Raw genomic sequence first — 27,006 nt, 5'->3', positions numbered from 1 at the left:
CATCTTCGCTCATTTGATCACCATCATTACACGACTCGGACGCGGCAACGCTCGTTTCAAGTACATAATGGATCCTTGTCATCATCGACGAATCGAAAAGACTTTTTGACCCACTGCATGCCGAATAGATCCCGTAGCCGTTCAATATTTATTAGCTTCGAACATCCATGACTTCCCAGTGGTCCCGACTTTGACTCTGTCTCGAGCCATCATCTCAAGTTTATAGAAATGGAAAAATACGCTGCAGCAAATGGGAAGAAAAAATGCCTTGTAGCCTGCGATTTCTGCAGACGCAGGAAGAGTACGCTTCCATTCTCTAATTTTTGCTCCTCGAAGGTCCTCATATTTCCTTCCAGCTCGATGTAGGGCGCACTGGTCTTCACCGTATCTACAGAGCTGAGGTTGTATCATCAGGTGACGGGAATCGGATATCTGGTAGGCGATGCTCAACATGCATCGCATGCAAGTTGGACTGTACATACGTCGAGTCCATCAAGGCAAGTATGACGACTCTGATACAACATTACCACTAACATTGCAACCTAGATCGCGCCATCGCAGCGGTTCGTTCTGCTACTCTCACATTCTCCAACATATCACTCAGCGTTCGACTTTACCGTCCAGCTACATCAGGAGCTTGGAGCACAAGGTAAAACAGATGGAAGACCTTCTTCGCAAGGTTCGTACCGATGTTTTTCCCATGTGGTGGAAGAGATATCAACCGACCCTCGCAGATCCTTCCTCCGAAAGCAGATTTAAAGGAGGAGCTTGAGGCCATTCAAGCACTTCCAGGGCACGCCCCGAGCATGTTATCTGCCCTGGTCCACTCGCTGAGCGTCGAAGTACCAGAAGTAGAAGACCGTGACCATGCACTGGAAAGCAACCTTGAGGAATTCAAAGACTACATCCTTGGTTATCGGTATCATGGGAAGTCAAGCTCTTTCCAATTCATCCAAGAAGCCTTAGATACCAAAGCGGGGCAATCGGGAACCCTGTACCATGTCACGAATTTCACTTCTCTGCGAGCCGAGTTTTGGGATTTCCGCCCGTGGCACAATCCCCACCGCTATGTTCCGCAAGGGATGGACTTCAAATTTCCACCCGGAGATCTTATTCCGACGCTCATCGACTCGTACTTTATGTACTTTAATACGTTTCTTCCCATCCTCCACCGGCCGACGTTTGATAAATCCTTGAAGGAGGGGCTACACTACAAAAATTACCAGTTCGGGGGAGTCGTTCTGATCGTCTGTGCGCTCGGTTCCAAATACGTAGATGATCCTCGAGTCCTCATGGAAGGTGAGCAGTCAAAATGGTCGAATGGGTGGAAGTGGGTAGCTCAGGTCACAAGTCGGCGTCGGGCGTTTCCTTCCTTGGATCCTCCAAACTTGTATGACACACAATCTTGCTGTGTAAGCCCGACATTCCTTCTTCACTATACGAGCTGATGAAGTGACAGCTTCTTTCTGAATTTTACCTGAGCTCCTCAGCACCGCAGCAATCCTGGACCATAGTGGGCGTTGGTCTGCGGATTGCGCAAGATGCAGGAGCTCACTGAAAGAAGACAACACGTAACAGCCCGGTGAAAAATACCGTGGAGGCCGAACTGTGGAAACGCGCATTTTGGTACTTTTCCATTGACTCGGCTTTCGGTCTTTGTTTACCTCCTGTCAGGGGTCTTGTATGTATAGATAGTGTCCTTAGCTCGGCATTGGGTCGAGCGTGCGCCATATATGATGAAGAGTGCGTGTAATCTCCCTCTTTACTGAAGCTTGAGTTAATCACACCTATAGCATTGATGTCGACCTACCCGCTGAATGTGACGATGAGTATTGGGAACATCCTGACCCTCAACAGGCATTTAGGCAGCCTCCCGGGAAACCGACAAACGTGTCATACTTGAATTGTCTCCTACGACTGACACGGTTGATTATGATATGCATGCGGACCATCGTGCGTCCCCCGGAATTGCTTTCCCAGATATTCTTGGCTTACCGGATGCAGTACTCATGCCATAAATCAAAAGTCCTTTTTGTCCTCAAGAAAGACTGGGAACAGCAAATAGTCGTCGAGCTTGACTCTGCATTGGACAAATGGGTAGACTCTATTCCAGAGCATCGTAGGCACATGACCTTGTCATTTTTTTACTCACTGATCTCATTTATCCAGTACGATGGGATCCTGACCGTGCTGACTTGTTGCATTTCCATCAATCCGCGTCCCTTCTATTGTTATATTACCATCTTCAAATGTTCATTCACCTGCCCTTTATCACGGCTCCAAGCAGCGGCTTTGATTCCCCCTCCCTATCTATATGTGCAAATGCCGCACGCTCGTGTTCTCACATCACAGAACTACAAATTCAGAGGAAGAACAGTTACTTTCCATTTGTATCCAGTGTAAGGTGTTATTCTTTAACCTGTGGATTATATTTATTTTGGTGTGCAGGTGCTGTCCTTCAATGCGGCAGCTGTTCTCCTGATAAATATCTGGGGCGCACGGCGGACAGGGATGGGCGTTGACGTTGATAAAGAGATGGAGGGCGTGCATAAGTGCATGCGAGTACTTGCAGATCTAGAGATATGGTACGTATACATATATTGTGTTCGACTTCATTGGCTAATTACAAATGTACAGTTATCAGTATGCTGGTGTATTATGGTATGTCTTTCTCTCTGAACTTCTGGTTGTTACTACGAACAAAAAATTTCCATTCTCCAGGGATATTCTATACGAGCTAGCGTCCACTGGTGATCTTCCGCTTCCCAATTCTAGAGAGAGAGATATAGTCGAGTCCTTCAAACTTTCAGAGAATGCCGACCAGAGGCCGTACGCCGATCCTCAACAATCACTATTCACCCTACCGATAAATAATACGAACCTTGGACGAATGCCTCTCCACGGGCAGGTTGATCCGTCAGATCATATCTCTGATTGGTACAACGCTAATCCGTACAACTGGGCTGCGGTTCCCGCTACTGTCAGCCAAGTTGATAATGTCATGAGGGCGATATGGGATAGGGCACCTAGCGGAGTAGAGTACGTTCTTTTTCTTCTTACATTGGATAGGATGAACTGATCTTGGGTGCACGTAAAGACCAGATTGCTGGAGGGATCATGCGGAGTTTTCTGAGAGTCACCCTACGGGAAGGGAGTTTTAGAGATGGTTTGATCACGGATATTTTTGTGGCGTGAGCAGGGTTGCTGCGGCACGACCTATTGGTCTTGGACAATCGTGTCATTACAATGTATGAACTTTGTAGTACTATCGACTCTGTATTCTCCGAACAAGATAGGTTTCTGGGATTTAGAATCAACGGAACCATATGCGGTTTGACTTTTGTCCAGTAGCTTTACCGAGCCTGGTTGTGGCGACGCGACACGCCGAAGTCTGTCTGTACACTATTCCATGGCTATTCGAAGAGGCCGTTTTAACTTTTTGTGTGCATTGGATGTGAGAAGTCGATTTCGGCATTTTTGATAGACAAAGGGCATATCGCAAGAACCAAGAAGACCAAGAACGGCTTGACGGCTACGGAGAAGGGTGACATGAGGTAGGGGGGAAAATGACCAGCAGCTGAGACGGCAAAATGTTTCTGCAAACTTATAGAGCCACTATCGGACCGGCTGGCCATGAAAAATCAGCTGGTCTTTAGTCCTGCACGTAGATTGTTTACGCTTTTCCTGTCGTCTGTTGCTCTGGTCAATAAAAATGGTTCAATAATGCCTTGATGTAGACCATCAAGTGCCGACAAGCAACAATAATTGGTGGTTTTTATTGGTACAGTGGGAAAGGGATAAGCTGATTGGCCTTTTCAAGCAATTCAGGATCAGCGCGAGCAATTAAGTTGTTCGAAATGAAAAACATGAGTTCGGCCCGGCCCTGCCAAGGACATGGGTGAACGTAGGAAAATCTACTGACCTCTTTCATGTCGTATTTTTCAGACCAAAGTGGGTTAAAGAAAAGGCGTTGGTATAGATGATACGTAAACGAAAACGGAGAAGGGGGTACTGCTCAGCTCACGCGCCCTGTTCTAGGAACCGGTGCCCATCATGAAAAACGACCTGATAAGCAATAAGTATAGAACACCACATAACAATGGAATTATTTAATGACCTACAGACTGATCCATATCGCGAGGCAAGAATATATATGGCCAGAGGACAGTTGCTTGCACTGAAAAGCGACGGAGAAAAAACGCGTGTCACAGTCCAACCGATAAGACTTTTGCAGAGAGTCACTATCAGGGTAACGTTCACGTGCACTGGTCACCATTTACGCGACGAGGGGCATTACACAATGGAAAGGACATGCGTAGAGGAATATTGACATGATTGTCCCAGCTGCTTGTTCATGGCAAAGTGTCATCAGAGAACGGAATTCTTGTCAGCGAACGATTTCGTACACACAAGCACGCACGTCGCCTGATGCAGATGACTCATATTTCCCCCGCGGACTTCTCAACCCATCGTACATGACATCTCTAGCAACCGCTCGTCACGCCACGAAGTAATGAAGGCAGGAAGGCGCAACGTCATAGCATCCCTGACCATTTCTGTGGTTACGGTGATGCTTGGTGGGAGGTCAATGAAGTATTTCATCTCCTTCCATAGCCATATGTCCAGTAGGCTTGGTTGGAACTCGTTTGACGGAGAGCGACATGAACGCCATTCATCTGCAATGAGGGACCGGCGTGCGCTGAGGAGTTCGTTCCGTTCTTTCTTGAGGCGGTGCGTCTTGACGTCCTGCATGTATTCTAGCATAGTGCCTTCGATGGAGTTCCAGTCTGGGAGAAGTTAAGTATTGGTGGTGACTCTTGGGGAAAAGGATGTGCAGACTTACTTTTGTCAGTGAGAGGTTTGGACTGCTTCACCTCCCACTGGTCGGAGAAGAGAATCAGTCCTCTTCGTTCAGACAATGAACCGGTTTTTTCGAGATCCTTGAGATATTCAATCTCTTTGCCATGCCCCAGAGACGTCAGTCTACTCTCGATGCTGACAGGATGTCAATAAACTACTCGAACATAAATCTTGACCCACTCACGCTTTGCTCCTCTGTTTTCGAATGTCCTCGAGCTCTTTGCTACGATTTTCGCTCACGGAATCAGCCCACTGTGCACATTTTTTCGCATGCTTGGTTGTGTCTTTTTGTCAGTAGCGGGAGGGAATTCAGGAGGGGGCATGCTTACGTCTTTACGAGCCTTTACGCCCGCTTTTCTCTTCGCCAAAAATTCCTTCCTTGTGTCTTTCCCTTGACAGGCGTTGAAGGCCTGAACGAAACCGTCCTTTTCTTTGACGAAGCAGAATTTTTCTTTAGCTAGCAATTGTTTATCAGCACCAAGGTCTTTGCGCAGAAATAATACCACCTACGACGACGGCCAGGCCAGCTATGGAATGGGACAGAACGAAGGATGATCTTGTCGCTCTTGTTACTCTCATCAAATCCAGATTCGGACAATAGACTAAGGGACAAGGAAACAATGGAACAATGAGGATACCATAAACGGAACAAGAACAGTGACGTTACCAGGTTTTAGCGCACTTTGAGCATAACCGGACACGTATGCACCAGTCGATGTTGCACTGCTGGGGTGTGCCGGTCTTTTGACCCGAAAACCAGCATGCAAAAACCGGTACTGTTTTGGACGTGTCTTTGGCCCAGAAGATTTGGTGCCGAAAGACCATGACAAATATAACACACTTTGTACTTAATTTTTTGTATCTGTATTATAACCAAAAAAGAGCAAATGGAAAACATGCGGTCTTTGGACAGATCTTCGATCCAGTGGTCTTTGGAAACCAAAAACCTCCGATCTGATTACTGGTTTTTGGTTCGGTCTTTTGATCGGTTTTTGTATTGGTCTTTGGATCACTTCCTTTGTTCTTTCCTTTGTTCCTCTGGTCTTTTTGCCCAAAAGACCGGTTCCAAAGACCAAACCAAAGACCAGTAATCAGATCGGAGGTCTTTGGTTTCCAAAGACCACTGGATCGAAGATCTGTCCAAAGACCACATGTTTTCCATTTGCTCTTTTTTGGTTATAATACAGATACAAAAAATTAAGTACAAAGTGTGTTATATTTGTCATGGTCTTTCGGCACCAAATCTTCTGGGCCAAAGACACGTCCAAAACAGTACCGGTTTTTGCATGCTGGTTTTCGGGTCAAAAGACCGGCACACCCCAGCAGTGTTGCGAATATTCGACGCAAAACATTCCTGCGTTATCTGTTCACTGAAGCGTGCGGATAGATTTTGAGGAAGACGTACATGGCAAAAGTGGTCAAAGACTAGGCTAGACCAAGCAGGGTGGGACATATCCTCTGGACATGGTGGCAATCCGGGAACATTGGCCAACGAAGACTTCCAGACAGTCGTTGATGATCTGTGGGTAACTGCAAACGCTCATTCAGAGGAAGTCGTGGAAAATATGAAAAATCACGCACGGACGCGCCGGAACTCCTTCGTCGTCCGGGTCAGATATAGCAAATCCAATGGATTAAGATGACCGAATATCTGAACATCCTATATGAACATGTCCTAACAAAGAAAGACGAATAACATACCTCAAATAAAATGTCCAGAGGCAGAGTAGGAAGCATCGATAGTTTGGCTCGTCGTTTAAGGTTGACGACGCGACGCGTCGAGGTCTGCCTATACACCACTTCATGGCCGTTTGAAGAAGTTATTTTGACCTTTTTGTGCGCTGGAGGTGAGGAGGAGTCGATCTCGGAATTCTTTTCCGTCGGCAATGTCGACATTTTTGATAGGACCCGAGATGACAAGAGGCGGAGAAGAAGAACGCGAAGTGTCACAAGTGTGACCTGTCGCGTTCGACTGCTTGGACCTTTAAGCCGGGTTGTCCCGATTTTATCAAATTTCGAATATCTTCTGTTACCTGGTACAGTGCCTACACGATTTTGGACTTCAAAGTTTTCTTATCATATTAACATTCTAAGTCCACACGTCGCCATTTTGACCAGCTGATACCGACTGGAAATTGCAACGGTTATTTGATGCTCATCATTCGCAGTTAGACCTGGATCGTCGAGACCGAAGACTCGGATTCTTCATCGTCAGGCGGTCGTGGTAACATGCTAGCACTGATCGATCTCAGATACTGCTCGGAACTGTATTAGCAACTGCGGGTAGTGCTAGACAGATTCTAAGACAATTGCAGATACCTCGCACGTATATCTACTCTATTTTTCAACTTGACCAGATCTCAAAGTTGCCTGTATACATTAATATTGCAGGATCCTCTGGATTCTAGGCACTCGAAGCACTGACTGACAGTGAACAGAATGGATCGAGAATATGTACTTGGTACGTCGTTACATTCTTCCTAATGCCGTATGTTAACCGTTTGACAATGGCCGCACAAGAGGGCGCACCTCTCGAAGAAGACCAGGTCGAATTCCTAAATAGGATGATTCTCGACAATCTACCGACAGCCAAGGAAACTGGCATAGACACAATGGTGTCCACTAAAACTCTGCTCACACTGATAGAGAATCTTCTCTTCGAGTCAAGGGTTTCCCTTGCGAACGAACCAGAAAAACTGTTTGAGCTTACAGAACAGGGAAGGATAGTTGGGAATTATAAGGAGCTACTGAACCACCGTTGAGTTTCGCTTTCATTTCTGGTCACCGTATATGCGCTCATATCGTTTCTTGCAGCATGGTTTTTCGGTAGAAATCTGAAGCCGGGTACGTCCTAAGTTCTGATATTTTTCCATTGGCTCAGCGTCTACGGTCACCACAGAAGTTAATAATGGTTTAGAACGTACCTCCCACTAATCTCACTATTATTGACCTATAACTCATTGTTTTTCAAGGAACTACTAAGAATAGAATTGACGTGGAAAAGCTCGAGAGCGTGTCCAAGAAAGTCATGGACACTTTCTCTGATGTCCTGCAGGACTATGCTAAAGGAGGCCTTGATTATAATTTCTCCTCGCAGCACTACGGAAAAGGACCCCACGCCAATGTCCATCATCCGGACGCGGATAGGGTTCACCTCCTCCTTGCCGGCCTCGGTGACCCTAACGAAACTCTCACCAGCTGGGATGACGTATTTCATCGCTGTGACGAGGAAGATATGCGGGAATCTTTTGCAACGTACTGCTCTTTCCTCTTCTCTCTACCCTTGTCCTTATGATACTTAGGACCGTCATCGATTTACCTGGATACGGAAAGACCAGATTGCTCTTTGAAGCAGTTGCGAAGTATTTTCTGATATATTTCACTTGCTCTACGGAGGAAGCGACTTGGACAACGGGATCAGGTGATGTCCAGTGGGTGGTGGAAACCGTTAACACGACTTCAGAAAGCACGGATGAGGGTTGGAAGGTAGCACAGAGAGCGTTCTACGTTCTCGTCTACACGAGGATGTACGTTCTCGCCTACTTCCTGGACCTAGTTTTATCACAAAATCCGACCCCTCTCGATGCACGCCGCCGCCTCTTACTTCTCCAAGCCTGTCCACCATACCTCACGAACTCAGAGGATATCTTCGTCCACATCGCAAAAGTAGCTCAGTCGTTTGATGACGACACACTCCGCTGTACCGCTGGGAAATTCTTGGATAAGTTTCGTGACTCCATCAGGAAAATCGTGCACGGCACCAACGACTCACCGCGGATACATATTACTTTCGATGAAGTGCACATCGCCACTCGTGATCCTTGGCTCTCCGAAAGATGCTCAATCTTTCCCTGGATGCTCGAGATGATGGATTTCGCTTTGCGCCCGAGGACGGTCGTGTGTGCAGCATCAAAGATTTACCTTAATATGCTGAATATCGGTTCACTGGGCCCGGAATTAGTGGGCTTGAGCTATGCATCGAATACCCGGCGTCTCCAGAGTGATAATTTGGAAGAATATATTCTCCGTCATCTGAAAGTGGTACCTCCTAGACTTCTTGAGAGAATCAAGATGTGGCTATTTCCTCGGTGAGTCATTGATGTGCTACTATCGAATTTTGTCAGCTTATTGGTGTCCAGACCACGACTTATTGCGAGGTTGTTAGAAATGTACTTGGCTGCAACTCGGAGCGGAATCAAACAAATACCATATCACAGGATTTTACCCAGTGCATTCGAAGTATCGACTGGATATCGGCCTCTGGATGCTATGGATCTGGAAGCACAGGAGGAGATACCCAAGTTCATCGTTGGTCAGTCCTTTGGGTGTGGCGTCTTGGACCGTAGCATCCTTAATGGTATACGCACACAACCGTGTTTCATTACTGATTTTTGCTGACGGTCATATAGATCCTACATTCATGAGGACCGTCTTCAGGCTCCTCTATCGGTGGATGCTTAACGACTCTAAGACTCTGACTCTCAAGCGGTACGAATCGCCCAAACTCATTGAACTAGGAGTCACCCCTCTCCCTTGCTTCGACCTTCAATCGCCGAGTTACTTTACGTGCAAAGTGGGCGACAACGTGTCTTTGACAGAGGCTTACGGCGCAGCATCATTAATGGCCCTTCTTGGATCTCCTGCCGTTGACATCTTCAAGGATCGTATAAAAGAAGCCATGACTATGGACGCATTGACTCAGAAGGACATATTCGAAAGATCCATGATATGGACACTCATGAACAATCTGGGAAAAGGGGATGGATGTGTACTGGAGTATATCTTTCACTTTCCCGATGATGCTCCTCCGTGGACCAAGCAGCCTTATCGGTTGATCTCATTTACGAGAGAGAACAATGCCCCTGTCCCTGTTACGTGGAAGTCAGGAGCTTCACCTCGACTTGGCTTTAGAGCCCGAGGACCTGGTGATATCAAGAACTGGTTGAAGGACCCAAAAGGGGTTCCGTTCATCTTCAAGGATGATCATCACTGCCTTGCTTTCGTCGAGAATCGAAGGACTCTGGAACAGTTGGTGCTGATAGCCCACGGTGGCCTGGAATGTAATGTGCGTGGATTGTTTCTTCCTTTGAGACGAAACTGACTCGGATGCCGATTCCTACAGTGCGAGTTGGAGAAACAGATAGCAGATATGAAGAATGGCGTGCAACACCAGCGCGTCGTCTACAGCGGTATCAATGACTTGCAAGGCATAGGCGAGGGTCAAATTGGCTTATTCGTGTTGTCGTAACTCGGTTGACTATTATTAACATCTAGTCTTGTTCCCCCAATCAAGAGCGGTTGGAGGAGAGTGGATACTCAGCGACAATGACTCGTAGCCATTTTCGTTCCGACCGATGCTCACTCAGATAGTACTCGGAACTGTATTGGCAACTGCGGATAGTGCTAGACACATTCTAAGACAATGGCAGATGGTGGGATTCTGAATCATGGTTTGAACGTAAATGCACATCTTCCTCCTACGTCGTCCGAATGATATTATCAGTTCACAGACAAGCTTTCCGAGTTTCTCCACCACTGTCGCGTCGGAAAGTCAGTATGGCAGAGATCGAAATGCAAGACGCAGAAGGTGCGCCGCTTCATTCCAGACACACATATACTTAGCAACGTATGCTTTCTCCAAAGGCCTCCCAGCATTGGCGGCGAACAGAACGAACGAAGAGGACAACGTCGATATGGAAGACGTACAAAGCAGGTCAATCCATTTCCCCTCAAGTGACATGGAAATAGCTGCCCAGGAGGGCGTGTCTTTTGATGAAGGAGAGATAGAGCGCCTAAACAGCATAATTCTAGACCGTTTACCGTCGGCGAAGGAATCTGGGACACGCACAAGCTCATACGATATACGGCTGCTCATAAGAATCGAGGAACTCTTGTTCAAGCCAAGCGATTATCATGAGGATTTACCGGAAGAACTGTATACCCTCGTAGAGAAAGGAAGGATGGAGAGGAATTTTGGCGAACTGATAAAAACTTGTTGAGTTTCGTTTTCATTTCTGGTCCTCATATATGCGCTCATATTTTCTCTTGCAGTACGGTCTACCGGCCGAAGATTGAAGTCCGGTACGTCTTAAGCTCTGGTCTTTTTTCTCTCGCTCACTGTCTGCCTCTACAGACATACAGGATATCATTTTGGAAATACCGAAAAGTATCTCCCACCAATATCGCCGATGTTGACCTATCACTCATTTCGTTTTCCAGGAGAACTCGAGAGGATGTCCAAGCAAGTTATAGATGCTTTCTCCGATGCTCTGCAGGACTATGCAACGGGTCGTCTCGATTACCACTTTTCGTCACGGCACGACGGGAAAGGACCCCACGCCAATGTCCATCATCCGGACGCGGACAGGGTCCACCTCGTCCTTGCCGGCCTCGGTGACCCCAACGAAAGCCTCACCAGCTGGGAAGAGGTATTTCATTCCAACGAGGAAGAAGTGCAGGATTCCTTTGCCACGTAATCTTTCTTTCATCCTCCCCTTTCCCCTCATTCTGATGATATTCAGGACGGTCATCGATTTAGCCGGATATGGCAAGACCAGACTGCTATTTGAAGCAGTTGAAAAGTATTTTTTGGTCCATTTTACGTGTTCTAAGGAGAAAGCGACTTGGGCAACGGGGTCAGGTGATGTCCAGTGGGTAGTGGAAACCGTTAACATGACCTCGAAAAGTACGCATGAAGGTCAGGCAGCACAGAGTGTTCCATATCCTCATCTACACGAGGATGTACGTTCTTGCCACCTTCCTGGATCTGGTTTTATCACACAACCTGTCCCCTTTTGATGCCCGCCGCCGCCTCTTGCTGCTCCAGGCCTGTCCACCAAACCTCGCGAACTCAGAGGATATCTTCGTCCACATCGCAAAAATAGCGCAGTCATTTAATGACGAAATACTTGGCAGTGCCACAGTGCAATACTTGGAAAAATTTTGTCACTCCATCAGGGAAATCCTGCACGGCACCAACGACTCACCGCTTATACACGTCACCTTTGATGAAGCGCACATTGCCACTCATGATCCTTGGCTCTCCCAAAGATACCCAATCCTTCCCCGGATGCTAGAGATAATGAAGTTCTCGTTGCAGTCGAGGGCGATTGTGTGTGCGGCATCGCAACTTTCCGTTAATATGCTGCTGTGCATAGGGTCGGGGAGGTTGAGCTATGCGTCGAATACCCGGCGTCTCCAGAGTGATAATTTGGAAGAGTATATTCTCCGTCATCTGAGAGTGGTGCCTCCTAGGCTCCTTGAAAGAATCAAAGTGTGGTTGTTTCCTCGGTGAGTCACTGATGTGCTACTATCGAACTTTGTCAACTTACTGGTGTCCAGACCACGACTTATTGCGAGGCTGCTAGAGATGTACCTGGCTGCAACCCAGGGCGGAATCAAACAAGTACCATACCACAGGATTTTATCTAGTGCATTCGAATTATCGACCGGGTATCGGCCTCTGGATGCTATGGATTTGGAAGCGCAGGAGGAGGAGATACCCAAGTTCATCCTTGATCAATCCTTTGGGTGCGGCGTCTTGGACAGTAGTAGTCTTAATGGTATACACACACAACCGTGTTTCATTTCTGACTTTCGCTGACGGTCATATAGATCCTACATTCATGAGGACCGTCTTCAGGCTCCTCTATCGGTGGATGCTTAACGACTCTAAGACTCTGAGGCTTGAGCGGCACGAATCCGCCAAACTCATTGAACTAGGAGTCATCCCTCTCCCTTCTCTCGACCTTCTACCACCGAGTTACTTTACGTGCCAAGTGGGCGACGATATGTCTTTGACAGAGGCATATGGCGCAGCATCATTGATGGCGCTCCTTGGGTCTCCTGGCGCCGATATCTTCAAGGATCGTATGAAAGAGGCCATGACTGTGGATGCATTGACTCAGAAGGACATTTTCGAAAGATTCATGATATGGACACTCATGAACAATCTGGGAAAAGAGGACGGGTGTGTATTGGAGGATATCTTTCACTTTCCCGATGATGCTCCTCCGTGGACCAAGCAGCCTTATCGGTTGATCTCATTTACGAGAGAGAACAATGTCCCTGTCCCTGTTACGTGGAAGTCGGGAGCTTCACGTCGACTTGGCTTTAGAGCCCGAGAACCGGCTGATATCGAGAACTGGTTGAAGGACCCGAAAGGTGTTCCATTCATTTTCAAGGATGATCATCACTGCCTGGCTTTCATCGAGAATCGAATGACCCTAGAACGGTCGGTGCTTGTGGTCCATGGTGCCCCGGAGGGTGATGTTCGTGTATTGTTTCTTCTTTTGAGACAGTATTGACCCGCGCGCCAATTTCTATAGTGCGAAATCGAGCAACAGTTGACAAGCATGAATGCGCTTGGTAAAACGGTTGGCACAACTTTCACGATCAAAACCTTCTGCGAAATTTTAGTTCTGCTAGGCTGGTTCATGAGTGGGTTATGGCTAATTTGCATGGTTGCTACCGAGCTGCTAGTCCATGATCAAGCCGCAACGGGGCAACTACCGACCCAAGAAATTTCGCAAAATGTTTTGATCCGGAAAAGCGATGCCAATCATTCTAAAAAGCGCCCTAAGGAGAACGTTCAGCACCAACGTGTTGTCTATGACGGTATCACAGACTCGAAAGGCATACGAAAGGCGAAAGGCATAGGAAAGGGTCACATTGGGCTATTCGTGTTGCCGTAGCTGACTCGACTGATCGCTCTGTATATCATAATTCATTGTAATATGTATTGACGAGTTTCACCGAAAGCTACGTAGCTCACAGCGTACGGTCCCATCATCACTGACAACGAACATATACGGAAGTCTTTCATGCACTGAGCGACCTTGAATTGTGGGACGGACGATGCTAGGGTTTGTACTAAATCATACGCAATCTTAAGCAGCAGCACTTGCTTCAATTCAGCGCTTCAGCGTTCGTGATGAGTCGTCGTCAGTTGTATACCATTTCGTAACCATATGGATAATTTGAAGCTATTATGAATTTTTCTAGAACACCCATCCCGCTGTTTTGGGGTCGGTATTGACAGGTTTGACCAACAACGTGATCATTTGATTCATGACCATCCTCAACCGCTAATATCCTATTCTCAGAGCGTATGTAGAAAAGGCGTCGATACGTTCTTTCACACAGACCTTGACGAGTCCTGCTTCATGTATAGCCGGGGAAGCGTAAAAATGTGTCATAAAGACAGAATCATAGAAGCAGAAGCCAAGCTTGAGCGAGGAAGTCGAGCGAATAAATGTAGAAGTCTAGCTAATTACATCAGTGTTTCTTCCGTATTTTCTAATACTTGTCGTATCTCTTCATCCGTCACCGGCCGGGGGAACGACGTTCGAGGCTCCCTGGATAACGCCACGGTAAATTTGCGATTTAGAGGTAGAGGAATAAACGAACGTTCGCATGGCCCATACATCCTCACTGCTCTTATCCAACCTTCTCTTCGCCCACCATTCTGCCCGTCTATTAATCCATGCATCGTACCGCTGGTCGCTCTCCATCCATTTCATGCTCAGGCAGAACTTGAAGTCATCGTGCTTGTGCGCGCATCGTGCGGATTCGCCGTGCCGGTACCAAGATTTCACCTGGGAACGAATACCTGCTACGGTTCAGCTTGGCTGGTCAACAGGCGTCGAAGAAGGACCATACCATGGCAGCCCATTGCGAGCTCCATTAACCTGAAGCATGAGGGAGTATCATTTGATGTTGGATGCACGAGACGAAGATAGGCAGCCTCTTGCTTGACAGCAGTCGCAAAATCGATGCCAGTCTGCGACATAGGGAAGAAGGAAAGGAAAAGCACAGCCACACAGATATCTTCTCTGTGTGTAACCATCACCTATGCTTTGGACTTTTCACGCTTAAACCCGTTTTGCTAGCTCGAGTACTTGAATCACTCCTTACAGATATTCCAGCTTCCAGTACGGTACTGAATATAGGTTTGCTTCTCAAAGTACATATTGTCTGAATGAAAGTTTCTCTGACGTCCCTCCCGTAGTGCTTATATCGAAAGATGGACAAGAACCACTGCAGTCGAATGATGTCTAATGTTGAACACCGGACATGAATCCTAATACCTCAAGTTACCAACAAAGTTACGGGAATCCGAAGATCCATTTATCTAAGCTCGATCTTTGCTTTGACATACCTGGCCCTGAAGATCTGGACCAACGGAATAGAAAATCGTTTGCTTAACAGAACTCCGTTCTCTGTTGACACTTAGGGCTGGGACAATCATGTCAATATTCCTCTACGCATGTCGTTTCTATTGTGTAATGTCCCTCGTCGCGTAAACGGTGACCAGTGCACGTGAGCGTTAACCCTAACGATGTCTCTTTGCAAAAGTCTTGTCGGTTGGACTGTGGCACCCATTTTTTTTTCTCCGTTGTTTTTCAGTGCGAGCAACTGTCCTCTGGCGGCTGGCCACAAGTATTCTTGCCTCGCGATATGGATCAGTCTGTAGGTCATTCCATTCTGATGTGGTGCTCTATCCTTATTACTTATGTATCAGGTCGGTTTTCATGATGGGCCCCGGTTCCGAGAACAGGGCGAGTGAGCTGAGCAGCGCACCCTTACTTCGTTTCCGTTTACGTATCGCTCATACAACGCCTTTTTCTTAACCCAACTTGGTCTGAAAAATACATGAAGGAGATCAGTAGTTTTTCCGATGTTCACCCATGACCTTGGCAGGCCCGGGCCGACCAATCAGCTTATCCCTTTCCCACTGTACCAAAAAAGCCACCAATCATCGTCGCTTGATAGTCTACATCGAGGCATCATCGAACCCACTTTTATTGACCAGACCAGACGACAGGGAAACTGCAAACAATCCACGTACAGGGATAAAGACCAGCTGATTTTTCATGGCCAGCTGGTCTGATAGCGGCTTTATAAGCTTGCAGAAAGATTTTGCCGTCTCAGCTGCTGGTCATTTTTCTTCCCCACCTCATGTCATCCTTCTCTGTAGCCGCCAAGTCTATGGTCGAGCAACCCAGCTATCGTGAGTTATTGATTCTTCATTACTTACCCAACGAAGACTGAGCATTTTTTTTGCTAGTAACGGCGGATGAGGAAGCTGTTGATCTTAGCGAGTCGGTCGATTATACAATTACCGCTCCACCTGGTCGCCAGGCTCACAGGATCCCTACTAGCACGGACAATGGAGGAACCTACGAACTGCGTACCCTTCCAGAATACTTTACTGAGCGCGCCAGGAGACCTTCGGTCCTCCGTAGCGGCTCCATTGTGGATACCATCACTCTCAAGGATCTCGTCCCTGAGCAGTCCCTGCCAGCCCTCGAAGATGCACACCTCAAGTCACGTACCGCGACTACGACGAGCCCGGGAGCGGTGACCCCGACTATTTGCCATCGAGCGCAGACCATCGAATCTGAAAGGTCAAAGAGCTACAAAATACAAGCAAACCTTCAGTTCGCCGCCGTCTGTTGGTGTTTTTTCTTGGGTATGATGCTACAATGGATGGTTCTTTAATCTGCAAGCTGAGCCTTTTCAGAGGGATGGAACGATGGAACGACGGGTCCACTGATCCCTGTCATTCAAGAGTCTTACCATGTTTGTCTGCTCCTCAGTATCACTGGACGATGCTTTAATTGAGGAGTATAGATCAACTTCGCCATCGTTTCTTTACTCTTCGTTTTCAACTGCATTGTGAGCGTGCCCTACTAAGTCGGCAATATGACCTCAATCTAAAACAGGGCTTTATCGTTGGTGCTGGAGCGAACGTATATCTTAATGAAAGATATGGCTTAGGGAAGGTACGATCTTTCCCATTCCCCATTCTCGTTCGTCGAGCTTGAAAACATACCATGGGCAGGTCATGTTCATTGGTTCACTGTTTCAAGTCGTGTCATACGCGCTGGAGAGCCCACAACCACCCTTCCCGGTTATGGTCCTGGCGTACATTTTGGCTGGTTTCGGCATATCATTACAAGTAACTATCTACGAAAAATGTCTCTTTTTGTACGCTTACCCTCGTTTGATTAGAATGCTCAAGGTAACGGCTTCGTTGGTAGTCTTAAAGAACATAAAACGACGAAACTCAATATGCTTCATGCTGCATACGGTGAAAATCCTATAATTGATAGTGACGGCCATACATTTACAGACCTCTCAGGCATGGGCGCGTTCGTTTCTCCATTAGTTGCAACCCAGTTTTCATATGAACGTCACTGGTCGTATCACTTCCTCATCTCCACCGGCATCGCGGTCTCGAATTCGGTTGTCCTCGCATTGGTATTCCGCTTCAAGACGCAAGAGGGTGAGCTGCCATCGTCCGAGATTTGAATCCAGAACTGACTCGGAGTTATATCTCCAGTTCTCCTCGCGGAGGCGGGCCAGGAGCCTGGTGAGTCTGATGCTGCAGGATCACGGGGCACAAACTTGTACAGATCGATCCTTAACATCAAAGCCGTACATTTCCTTGCCATTTTTGCCCTCATCTATATCGGCACTGAGGTTACTCTGGGTGGTTGGTGGATTCGCGCATGCGATGCTCCGCTAGTGCTCACATGGTTTTATCAGGCTGGATTGTTACGTTTGTTATCAATGAAAGAGAAGGTGGCAAGAACGCGGGATACGTCTCATCTGGTTTCTTTGGTGGTGAGCAACGTTCGTACCGTTTTGGTTGGTATTTGACTAAATATATTCTTCTTTTAGGACTGACTCTGGGCCGATTGTGCCTTATATGGTTCAGCAAGAAGGTTCGTATCTGGAATCTCCAGGAGCCAAGGCATGTTTAAGTTTCTTGACCAGGTTGGAGAGCATCGCGTCGTCTTTGTGTATACTCTACTCGCCATAGCGTAAGCCAAGTCACGACCTATACGTGCTTTACTCAGTTTAATTAATTTTACATCCAGACTGGAATTGACCGTGTGGTTTGTTCCTTCCATCATCGAGAACGGAGTTGCAGTAAGACCGTTGCATCCCTACCCATGATATCGCTCATTTAAACGTGCCTCTAGATCTCCTTTGTCGGTTTACTACTAGGGCCCATGTTCCCGATACTCGTCTGTCACGCGGCACGGATCTTACCCGCGTGGCTGCTGACTGAAAGTGTCGGGTGGATCACCGGGGTCGGTATGTCGGGATCGGCGGCCCTGCCTTTCTTCACGGGTTTATTAGCATCTCGTTATGGAATTCGGTCATTACAGCCATTGTAAGCTCCAAGTAGTCTCGGGTGTGAGAACCCTTTGATCTGAAATTTGTGTTTAGAGTCGTTTCGATGATGTGCACGCTGGTGGGCGTCTGGGCACTTGTACCGAGGACAAGACGCATAGACTGAGCGCTATGGCAGCAAGAATGTAGGAAACTCATATGCATTTTAGTTATTACATTGACACACAGTGTACAGTGACGGTTGCCGTCCGCTGTAACCAGAACGTCGTTTACTGCTCTGTTATATATATTCTGTCCCCTCTTCAGCTTCGGTCTGATTTTACTACGAGTCCCTATGGTGGATACATCTGCAATCGGTGTCCTACTACTACTACTATTACTACATCTGATTCTGAAACATATTCTCCGATATGCTACAAGAGCGTAAATTTCTAGAGCAAAAAACTGACATCACAATTATTTGATCTCATAGCATATATCTTAGGATTAGAACAGGACACTATCATATATCTATCACATAGTCGTTAACGAAGACCCTATAGCTTCCCCATGCAACGACAAGATACAAAGGGATTACGCTTCAGAACTTGTATTTCCACCTATGAAACGATCGGCATCGGCAAGGGGAAAGGACGCGCCAGACCCGTACCTAGAGATGCAAGAATATCAGACGTTTCGACTTTCTCCTCGCGTGTACAAAGCTGTTCAGGTGCACGTTCGACAGGATCTTCACTTTGTGCCTTCACTTCCGTCTTGAGCCTGAATTTGGGCATCTTTGACTGGAGTCGGGCGTGTAGTTCCTCGTCCCTTTGCCGCGTCCGTTCAATGTCGGCTTGAACTTTGGCCTTGATGCGTTCGTAATAGTCTGTTTCGATTCTACAAATGCCGAAGTGGTTAAGAATGCATATATTTGAGAGTGAAAGAATGCCATACTTTTTCAGCGCGTCGACTTCATGATAGAAGTCCCATGGGTCGTTGATTTCAGTCACAGACTCTAGATCGTCCGACACTACCATCACAGGCATGATATTTGGAGGTGCTCTGCCAAAAATGTTCAGAGCCCACAGTGGGTCGTCGGAAAAGTCCTTGTCGTCTTCGCAGTCGAATCGTACACAGGAAACACACGGAAGCGTCTTTGCGAGGAGACGGCGTAAGAAATTTGTTACAGCGGAAGATTTTCTCGAGGTAGTCATCTGCATCTCGTCGACATGGTCGACTTCGTAGGCTGAATGGCTTTCTTGGCTATCTGTGTCATCTTCAGAGCGAGGTAGAGTCACTGCAGAGGTATTATCTTCGCCTGGCTGATCCCCAGAGTGGTCGGAACCAGTAGCATCAGGCATGGCTGGGGCCTTCTGCTCTTCCTTCATAGCTGCCCTGCGATCCCCATCCTCTCTACAATAGCCCTGGCTCAAGAGAAACAGTTCTCTGCCTTTAAGTTGGTACTTAGGATTGGGCCATGGCTTCCCAATGGTGAGGTCACTCCGAATACGACATGTAGCCACAGCTTGAGTGGAGTGGTAGCAGTCCGACCATGGCAGAGGCGTCGTCGGCATCAGTGGCGGCCTTGAAAGTTGATTGGAGATGTTGGGTAGAACGGGAACAGACATATCGGGCGTGACGAGGTACTCTTGGTGTTCTTTAGATAGGCCTTGTGAAAGCAGTGTCATGTTGACGGATACATATTCGACGCCAGGCAAAGAGAAGGAGAGAAGCTGGAAAAAGTCAGAGCGTAATTGTGCACACAAGTTGAGCGACGCACATAGGTGACACAGGCAACATAATTCTTGGTCTCTAGAGCTTGACAGGCTTTGGTTGCCTCAGGATCGTTCAGTGACTCCAAGGAAGCAACGGGGTCGAGTTTGAGAACAACGTATTCTCCAAAGTGGGGTAGCATGTCGACGATATCGAGAAGTGGCGATCCAGTGCAGTTCGAACGCCAGAGGTAAAGCCTAAGAAAAGAAACACCGCTGATTTTCGCTTCAGCGTTTTCGAACAAAGGAATGACAAGCGGATTAGGAACATAATGGCAACAGTCGAAGCCACTGGCGGCATTTGCCGGTGGGCAACCCAACTTGGCTTGACCAAAACTGGCACTTGCTACTACTACGCGTGACGGACTTACTGGAAGGTCGAATAAGCAAAGAGCAAAGAATACTGAACGATCGTTTACTAGTACAGTAAGGACAGTGTTGCGCAACGATACCATGGGAATTATGATATATGAATACTGTAGTATCTTGGTAGTTATTTCAGCAGGCAGCACCACGTTGTATCAAACGTCAATGCTGGTTGTTGAGTCTGCGAGGAGAAAGTCAGTATTAAAGAGTAACAGAACGGTTTTAATCTTCCCTACCTTTCGCAGCAGAGACTGGGAGAACCGTGTCTCCCTCGTTGGGAGATGAACCACGATTTGGCATTTTCGATTGAAGTCGGGCATGGAGGTCTTCGTCCTTTTGTCGTGCACGTCCGATATCAGCTTGTACTTTCGCCTTGACCCGTTCGTGATATTCTTCCTCAATTCTGTTCCCAAGATACGTAATCAGTACATGGGGCACCATTGCAGCGCTGGTTGTTTTGCGTACTTTTGCAGGGCCTTCACTTCATAAATAAAGCCCCAAGGATCGTTTATAGGCAGCACGACCGATGTCAGATCATCCGAGACGTTAACCACGGGCATAGTATCCGGAGGGGAGTTGCCAAAGATATTGAGAGAGAAAATGGGATCGGAAGACCAGACCGAAGCGTTGTCGTCGTCGTCGACAAAGTCTGCACGTAAACAAGGGACAAAAGACAGAGCCTTCGCTAGTAGCCCGCCAAGAAGAGATGACAGCGAGGAAAATCGTTTAGGGCGAGATATTGGAGCATCTTTCTCTGATTGACAATATCGGCTTTCAGCATCTTGAGTCGAGGGCGCGATAGATGGTTCACGCTGTTCGTCCACGTCAACTCCAGCATCGTCTGTTCGAGACGGGGACTCCTTCAAAGGTGCTCCAGCTGGCCCCTGCGCCTGTGCATAGACTTCCCTGCGTTCTGAATCCTCTCTAAAATATTTCTCAAGAACAATCTGATCATGGCTATCCAGCTGATACGGCGAGTCCGGCCACGGATCACCGATGGTGAAATCGTTTTTGACGCGGCATCTTGCGGTACCCAGTGAGGGGTGGAAACAGTCTGGCCATGGCAGGGGGGTGCCGGGTTTGACTGACCGTCGCGAAAGCGGGTGGGCTGTTGTGGGAAAGATGGGGACAGACATGTCGGCCATAGTAAAGCCGTAGGGACCCGGTTCTGGAAGCCCTTGAGAGACTAGGTGCAATCCGACGGATATCCAATCAACCCCGGGCAAAGGGAACGAGAAAAGCTGTATGGAATAGGGTCATAGTGTCAGAATGGATACGCGTCTCAATTTCCCGTCGACGTACATAGGTAGCACAAGCAACATAGGTCTTGGCTTCCAATACTGAGCATGCCTTGGTGACCTCCTCGTCGTTCAGAGACTGGAGAGACGCGACTGGGTCGAGCTTGATGGTGATGTATTCTCCAAAGTGAGGAATCATGATGGCGATAGGTGGGTATCTGTCTGGCGCAGAGAGCCAAGTCCTGATATACAGAAAACAGTCGAAATTCGTGCCATTGTTCTCGCACAAAGGAAGTAAACAAAGTAAAGTTGGGAAGTAGTAGTAACGCTCCTACGGCATTTGCCGACGCTCATCTGAGGCTACCAGTGGCGTTATTTCCCCGGGCCTTCTTTTAACCCTTCCCTGACTACGTAGGCTTTATAGACGCACTTGATTCCTTCAGCCTAAGCAGTTCATGAGTAGAAAAACGTGTTTCATTAGGTGGACAGAATAATAAAAATATAAAAGAAAGACACCGGCCAGCGACGACTATGGACTTCACTGTCAGTTAATGTCGTTGTAGAAAGGATGCCGAAATCTGGACTTCAGCCATTGGATGTGCCCTTTCGAGAAATTTGACTTTGTGGGAGCTACAGAAATAAGGTCAGCATAAAAATCAGTTTAGAATCTTTAGATGGCCGACAGACGAACTTGGCTTGGAGTCTGGTCTTGTCGCAACAAATGGTTTGTCAAGAGCCGTGTCCAGCGCCTGTGGTTTCTCTCTAGCTGCTCTCGTTCGTGCGTAATGCTCTTCCTCGATTCTGTTCGGTTATAGATGAGAAATGCATAGGGACGCGACTTGAAAGGCATACCTCTTCAATGTTTCCCCCTCACGGTTGAAATCCCAAGGGTCACCGATTTCTTCTGCTGGGAGGGAAGCGAGATCATTTGACAGAATGGCGACGGGCATGGTATCCGAAGGAGGCTTGTTAAATGCATAGATACCGTTCTTCAAGTTATCGTCTGAGCATTCTGAGCAGTTATCATCACTGTGGAGTGATACAGAGTCGGAAGTGCAAGGAAAGAGGTCAAGGAAGCTGCTCATAAATGACCGAGTCCTTGATGGCGGATCTTGAACATCGTCGGAGACATGGTCTTGAAATTCGTGGCCAGCATCGTGGGATGTAATATTCCTTTCTTTACAATCCTCCTGAACGAGCCGTAACCTCCATGCACCATCCTCAGACGATAGCATCTGCAACTTCGCAGCATCTTTCGCCGGAAGCTCGTACTTTGCGGGTAGTACAGGCCTACCAGCTTCTCTCACATTTCGCCACCTCACCTGACCCCCGAGTTGCGTCGTCTGATAACACTGTGGCCAAGGTATCTCTTTCGATGGTCTAAACGGCGGTCGTGAGAGCGGGTGTTGCGTGTTCGGGTAAATGGGGACAGTCATTTCTGGTAGTAGGTGCTCCGCCAGATGAGCTCTACTGACACCATTGGACACAAATTTCAAAGACACAGATATATATTCGGTGTCAAGGATCAATGGTTGCATCTTTCCCTGGGTATTAGCCTAATGCTAGGACATTGATGAAGACTGTGTAACTCACCCATGTTATACACGCCACATACTTTTTCGCCACCAGAGTTTCACATGCCCTCGTAACCTCTAGATCATTGAGCCTCTTGAGAGAAGTTACTGGGTCGAGTTGAACGATCACGTATTCGTCAATGTGGGGGACCATTTAGTAGTAGTAGTCGTTGCAGCTTCTCGAGAGGGGCATTTCCTATTAAATAACAGCTGCAGGAAGTGCCTGGAAACCCAGAGAACAAGACGTTCATTCAGACAGAAACAAGGCAAAAGTGGTCGATGTGCCACGAAAGGGAAGGATGTTATTGTTATCGACGTTCACACCAAAATCGATCAGTGGTGGCTGTGCGAGGCAAAGGCCTTTTTATTCTCTTCAAGACATTTTCACGACGGTGTTAGATATCTAGGCATCGATGCTCGATGGATAGCCAACTAGACTTTATGTGGTGGCCCATGATAAATATTCAATACACTTGATCTTCCAGATACAACTAGAAATGCAAGTACTAATCAGACTACTCAGATTCATTCGACAATTATGCAGCATACGTACAGGTAAAACGCCGAGGTTGCTAAAATTGACGCTGCTTCTCACGATGTATCCTGCGAATTACCACCACCGACAAGAGACATCCAAATATGACCTATGCAGCCAAGGATTCCATTCGAGATCCAAAGAATCCGGATCACACTCTCTTGTATCTGGGACACATTTCCCACTATCGGATATCATCCACCAACGCTTGGACGGTTGATCAGGGCGAGTGTAGACCACTGTTAATTCTGGCGCCTGGCAGTACACCCTAAACACTGATGCTGCATATGGAACGTGATCGATATCTTCATCATCATCCGACTCATGGGCCAGGTATGGCAGCACGGACTCATTATGATCCTGAATGTCCTGACCTTCGAGCAGTAGCAGCGACCACGGTGTTACAACCCCCTCGTGATATGGATAGTTCCATTCAAAATGCCGCAGCTTGGTGAACTGCGCGAAAGGAGGCGCGTAAACCCATATTGGATCAGGCCAAATGCAATGTGTACTGATCCTTTGATTCGAGCCGCCACGGAGGAAGAGGATTAGTACCAATAGGTCTGGAAGTCGCTGGGCGACAGTGTCGATGACGGTGGGATATCCTTCGAGCAACCCGTCGAGGACCGGTGCTTCCATCGGATATGACTGTAGTGCATCCAGCAGGACAATCACGTCGTCATCTAGGATGGGCGCATAGAATTACAATTTAAGGTGTGTTGGCAGTCGACGGGCATCAGATGAAGGTTAAATAAGAAGCAAGTCTTCTACAACATCGACCCATATACGAGGAAGACGGGAGAGAGAGATTCGCTCCATAGCGCACATGTTCGGGATCGGAGCCAGAGTATACGCAGGTGGATAGAAGATGAACAAATTCTTCAGTGAATCCACCCAAATTGCATATATAAGGTAGCTGACTCAGTAAGGCCTGCGCATACTGTCCAGCCGTTTTGCTACGACACACGTTAAATGGCAGTGATCGTCGGAACCTACATCCGAGTCGAAGACCAGAAGTAGATTCGAGTTTCGGCTATGCGCCTCATACTCTACGGGATGAGGGCGGGGTGTCAATGAAGCCGCAGAAACAGGGATCAGCACTTTGGAGACTCTTTTCCGTCGAAGACGGTAGTGCTGAGGTGAAGACGCTGAGCATCAATGTGAGTGATAGAGAACAGAAAATATAACATACTCGGTTCTTCTCTAGCTTCAGAGCGCTACATTGAACAAGGGAAATGATGCACCGTCCGCAAAGCCTGCCGTCACAAGTTCTTCGTGTGCATTGCAAGTTCGATTTTTAGAGATCACCAGGTAACAACGTTGGGCTTCCGTTCAGTTCCGAGTCCTATGTATATAGGATACTCGGTCATTATGCTGTCCTGAAGGATGCGTGGGAAAATCTATTTGGGGTATCAATTCATCACGGAATTTGCCGGCCTGGCTATCTCAGAGTACCGTGGGAATAATTCTATTCGTTGACGGCCTTTGCCGAACGGTCTGTCTACCTGACGCTGTCGCGTGTTTTTCGTTCCCCGTTGTCGCCGTCGTGTTCTGTTGCGGTTTGACTATCTCTTTCTTTTCCCCTGGTTTCATTCCCTCTTCTCCCTGTTTCTGTTTTCTGTGGACATTCTCAGTGTCTCTGTCTCCGTCATTCTACGTCCAAACTTCTTTTATGAACAGGCGCAGGAACTATATGATGCTATAGCAAAACCAGGTCAGCTTTGGCGAGCACAGATGTCGGGAGCTACCAGTCGAAATGGCACTTTGGAGTAGCTGCTTGAAGAGCAATTAATCAGACGGCGTTGATGGGATTGGCGGTGAGTATCGCTTCGGCCAGTACGCCTTCACCTGCTAAGTTACAGCTAACAGTTGGCTAACAGCGACCCTCAGCCCGATAACTTTCTTCTCTTACCACTACTGCTCTACTCGGAAATTCAGAAGACAAACACGAAGATATTGCAAGCATGCCCTTCTTCACCAAGGATCACCTGACATTATCTTCTCGTCACGAATTCCTCTTCTTCACAACTCAGGCATCACACAAGGTGGCGCTATGGTCAGGGTAGTTAGTCAGTACCCATATCGTTCAACAGCCTTCTCGGTTCATTTTTGACTCATACACCCCCAGAATCCAAAGGCGTACTAGACGAATATCTCTATCATCGTTCGCTAAATTCTTCTGAAATGGTCCGCATCTCCTCCGTAAAAATACCGCCCCAGAGCTACATTCCTTTGGTAGCAGAACCGCTGCAAATCAAGCATACCCACCCTCACCAGCTACCCATTCGCGAATCCTCTCGCAATGAACGTAGCCTTTTATCAAGAAGAATTTGGATTCTCTGCCAAAAGTCTTAAAAAACTCCGAAGGTCGTACATCGACATCCTATACGTTCACCAGTGGGACTACGAGACGTCAATTCCAGAAGTCATGGACAGCCTTCAGATCTAATCTTGTCGCAGCTCGGAGGGTTCTCGACCTCGAGATCTCTGATACCCCCGCATGGGTCATTTCTCATGCCAACCAATACGCCATGGACCAGGGCAAGACGCCGTTCATCATCTATCAAAGTAAATGGAGCATCTTGGAGCGCTCGATCATTTCCATGGCAAAATCTCTAGGCATGGTGCTCTCTCCATAGAGAAGGGACATACGGCGAGGGGCCCGAATTGGGAACACACAGAGGTGGACGTGAGGGTGTCTGGGGCATTGGAGAAGGTAGCGACCGAGGTTGCTGTAGGGATCAATGTCACCACGGGTGAGTTGGAAATATCTTCATTCATGACTTGAATTTCTGACGAGTGTGTGGGTAGTTGCGATCGCATACATGATGCAGAGGGCACTGTATGTTTTCCCAATCATCGGAGGCCGGAAAGTAGAACACCTTCAAGCGAACTTAGCGGCGCTGGACATTTCGTTGTTGAAGGATCAGATGAAATACCTGGAAAGCATCATGCCTTTCGATTCTGGGTACAACAATGATTGTGAGCTTTGGTTTACCCAATTCTTTTTGGTGTTTTGATCCGATGAGCAATGTAGGGCGACGGGACCAGCCATAATATATTCCTTGCCTGACTGCGAAGATGGCAAAGCAGCCCGCTTTGCAGCCTATCATGGTCTGACTGAATGTAACTTCAATTCTAACGAGTTACAGGTATCTTGCAGCTAAACGAATCGATTGTATCTAGTTTTTTAATTAAAAAAATACATAGGACTCGGACCTGCCACGCGGATGCGCTGGCCCTCTTCAACTAGTTAAGTACTATTATCTGATAGCTGAGCTACTGATTTTGGGGCGACGAATTGCATCAAGAAACACAATGATGGCAAGTGCAGGAGGATATGGGGGCAGTTGGACGTTCTAAGAATATATGAGGCACGAGTAAGGTCTTAGAACAGGGTTTGCGTACGAGACAGTGACTGAGTGACATAACGATTTTCTTCCGTTACCTTATCTCGCTTCAACGCCTCAAAGATTTGAAGCGCAGACTGAACGACTGAATGCTCGACAAGCTTAGTTTTCGGAAAAACAGGCATA

The 27,006-nt window shown here is 47.5% G+C and overlaps 11 protein-coding genes across 11 annotated transcripts; 5 read left to right on the top strand and 6 right to left on the bottom strand.

Annotated features, from left to right (window-relative positions):
- Positions 1 to 451: 451 nt before the first annotated feature.
- EV420DRAFT_1636702 (fungal-specific transcription factor domain-containing protein) lies at positions 452 to 3,161 on the top strand (the record flags this gene model as incomplete). The annotated part of the gene is made up of 11 exons (XM_060476623.1): positions 452 to 679; positions 735 to 1,412; positions 1,460 to 1,519; positions 1,565 to 1,626; positions 1,675 to 1,743; positions 1,794 to 2,119; positions 2,170 to 2,399; positions 2,449 to 2,585; positions 2,638 to 2,661; positions 2,722 to 3,039; positions 3,098 to 3,161. The coding sequence occupies 11 exons, from the start codon at positions 452 to 454 to the stop codon at positions 3,159 to 3,161; spliced, it is 2,196 nt and encodes a 731-aa protein (XP_060336920.1).
- Positions 3,162 to 4,461: 1,300 nt separating this feature from the next.
- EV420DRAFT_1474894 (uncharacterized protein) lies at positions 4,462 to 5,685 on the bottom strand (the record flags this gene model as incomplete). Its single annotated transcript, XM_060469249.1, has 6 exons — positions 4,462 to 4,787; positions 4,844 to 4,995; positions 5,045 to 5,112; positions 5,190 to 5,317; positions 5,371 to 5,462; positions 5,543 to 5,685. The coding sequence occupies 6 exons, from the start codon at positions 5,683 to 5,685 to the stop codon at positions 4,462 to 4,464; spliced, it is 909 nt and encodes a 302-aa protein (XP_060336919.1).
- A 213-nt stretch (positions 5,686 to 5,898) lies between these two features.
- EV420DRAFT_1326502 (uncharacterized protein) lies at positions 5,899 to 6,806 on the bottom strand. The gene is made up of 4 exons (XM_060468757.1): positions 6,562 to 6,806; positions 6,442 to 6,511; positions 6,266 to 6,390; positions 5,899 to 6,214 (listed from the first exon to the last, which is right to left on the bottom strand). The coding sequence occupies exons 1-4, from the start codon at positions 6,754 to 6,756 to the stop codon at positions 6,083 to 6,085; spliced, it is 522 nt and encodes a 173-aa protein (XP_060336918.1). The 5' UTR covers positions 6,757 to 6,806; the 3' UTR covers positions 5,899 to 6,082.
- A 561-nt stretch (positions 6,807 to 7,367) lies between these two features.
- EV420DRAFT_1636700 (uncharacterized protein) lies at positions 7,368 to 10,196 on the top strand (the record flags this gene model as incomplete). Its single annotated transcript, XM_060476622.1, has 9 exons — positions 7,368 to 7,617; positions 7,675 to 7,704; positions 7,742 to 7,771; positions 7,833 to 8,115; positions 8,163 to 8,948; positions 9,000 to 9,217; positions 9,270 to 9,925; positions 9,983 to 10,079; positions 10,135 to 10,196. 9 exons carry the CDS (start codon positions 7,368 to 7,370, stop codon positions 10,194 to 10,196), a joined length of 2,412 nt encoding a protein of 803 aa, XP_060336917.1.
- Positions 10,197 to 12,419: 2,223 nt separating this feature from the next.
- EV420DRAFT_1509724 (uncharacterized protein) lies at positions 12,420 to 13,123 on the top strand (the record flags this gene model as incomplete). Its single annotated transcript, XM_060471477.1, has 1 exon — positions 12,420 to 13,123. A coding segment is annotated over one exon (704 nt), but the record flags the coding sequence as incomplete, so codon positions are not given.
- Positions 13,124 to 13,886: 763 nt separating this feature from the next.
- On the bottom strand, positions 13,887 to 14,682 carry EV420DRAFT_1509718 (uncharacterized protein). The gene is made up of 4 exons (XM_060471476.1): positions 14,521 to 14,682; positions 14,269 to 14,470; positions 14,007 to 14,216; positions 13,887 to 13,954 (listed from the first exon to the last, which is right to left on the bottom strand). Exons 1-3 carry the CDS (start codon positions 14,648 to 14,650, stop codon positions 14,132 to 14,134), a joined length of 417 nt encoding a protein of 138 aa, XP_060336915.1. The 5' UTR covers positions 14,651 to 14,682; the 3' UTR covers positions 13,887 to 13,954; positions 14,007 to 14,131.
- Positions 14,683 to 15,819: 1,137 nt separating this feature from the next.
- Positions 15,820 to 18,172, top strand: EV420DRAFT_1617477 (MFS general substrate transporter; the record flags this gene model as incomplete). Its single annotated transcript, XM_060475243.1, has 15 exons — positions 15,820 to 15,871; positions 16,292 to 16,333; positions 16,385 to 16,443; positions 16,495 to 16,539; positions 16,587 to 16,646; positions 16,706 to 16,822; positions 16,876 to 16,954; positions 17,006 to 17,149; positions 17,207 to 17,359; positions 17,413 to 17,490; positions 17,548 to 17,591; positions 17,644 to 17,690; positions 17,748 to 17,799; positions 17,853 to 18,046; positions 18,103 to 18,172. 15 exons carry the CDS (start codon positions 15,820 to 15,822, stop codon positions 18,170 to 18,172), a joined length of 1,236 nt encoding a protein of 411 aa, XP_060336914.1.
- Positions 18,173 to 19,364: 1,192 nt separating this feature from the next.
- Positions 19,365 to 21,614, bottom strand: EV420DRAFT_1326493 (uncharacterized protein; the record flags this gene model as incomplete). The annotated part of the gene is made up of 5 exons (XM_060468756.1): positions 21,426 to 21,614; positions 20,589 to 21,364; positions 20,360 to 20,526; positions 19,766 to 19,881; positions 19,365 to 19,718 (listed from the first exon to the last, which is right to left on the bottom strand). Coding segments are annotated over exons 1-5 (1,548 nt in total), but the record flags the coding sequence as incomplete, so codon positions are not given.
- A 252-nt stretch (positions 21,615 to 21,866) lies between these two features.
- On the bottom strand, positions 21,867 to 23,317 carry EV420DRAFT_809208 (uncharacterized protein). The gene is made up of 3 exons (XM_060483548.1): positions 22,955 to 23,317; positions 22,214 to 22,899; positions 21,867 to 22,162 (listed from the first exon to the last, which is right to left on the bottom strand). The coding sequence occupies exons 1-3, from the start codon at positions 23,087 to 23,089 to the stop codon at positions 22,018 to 22,020; spliced, it is 966 nt and encodes a 321-aa protein (XP_060336912.1). The 5' UTR covers positions 23,090 to 23,317; the 3' UTR covers positions 21,867 to 22,017.
- Positions 23,318 to 23,545: 228 nt separating this feature from the next.
- On the bottom strand, positions 23,546 to 24,109 carry EV420DRAFT_1636694 (uncharacterized protein; the record flags this gene model as incomplete). Its single annotated transcript, XM_060476621.1, has 1 exon — positions 23,546 to 24,109. One exon carries the CDS (start codon positions 24,107 to 24,109, stop codon positions 23,546 to 23,548), a length of 564 nt encoding a protein of 187 aa, XP_060336911.1.
- A 2,094-nt stretch (positions 24,110 to 26,203) lies between these two features.
- On the top strand, positions 26,204 to 26,727 carry EV420DRAFT_1509689 (uncharacterized protein). The gene has a single exon (XM_060471475.1). The coding sequence runs from the start codon at positions 26,296 to 26,298 to the stop codon at positions 26,488 to 26,490; it is 195 nt and encodes a 64-aa protein (XP_060336910.1). The 5' UTR covers positions 26,204 to 26,295; the 3' UTR covers positions 26,491 to 26,727.
- The last annotated feature ends 279 nt before the right edge of the window (positions 26,728 to 27,006 follow it).

This window comes from Desarmillaria tabescens, assembly GCF_030435595.1.
Source record: "Desarmillaria tabescens strain CCBAS 213 chromosome Unknown EV420scaffold_4, whole genome shotgun sequence".
Classification (NCBI taxonomy): Eukaryota; Fungi; Basidiomycota; class Agaricomycetes; order Agaricales; family Physalacriaceae; genus Desarmillaria; species Desarmillaria tabescens.
This window is presented reverse-complemented; position numbering and strand designations above follow the sequence as displayed.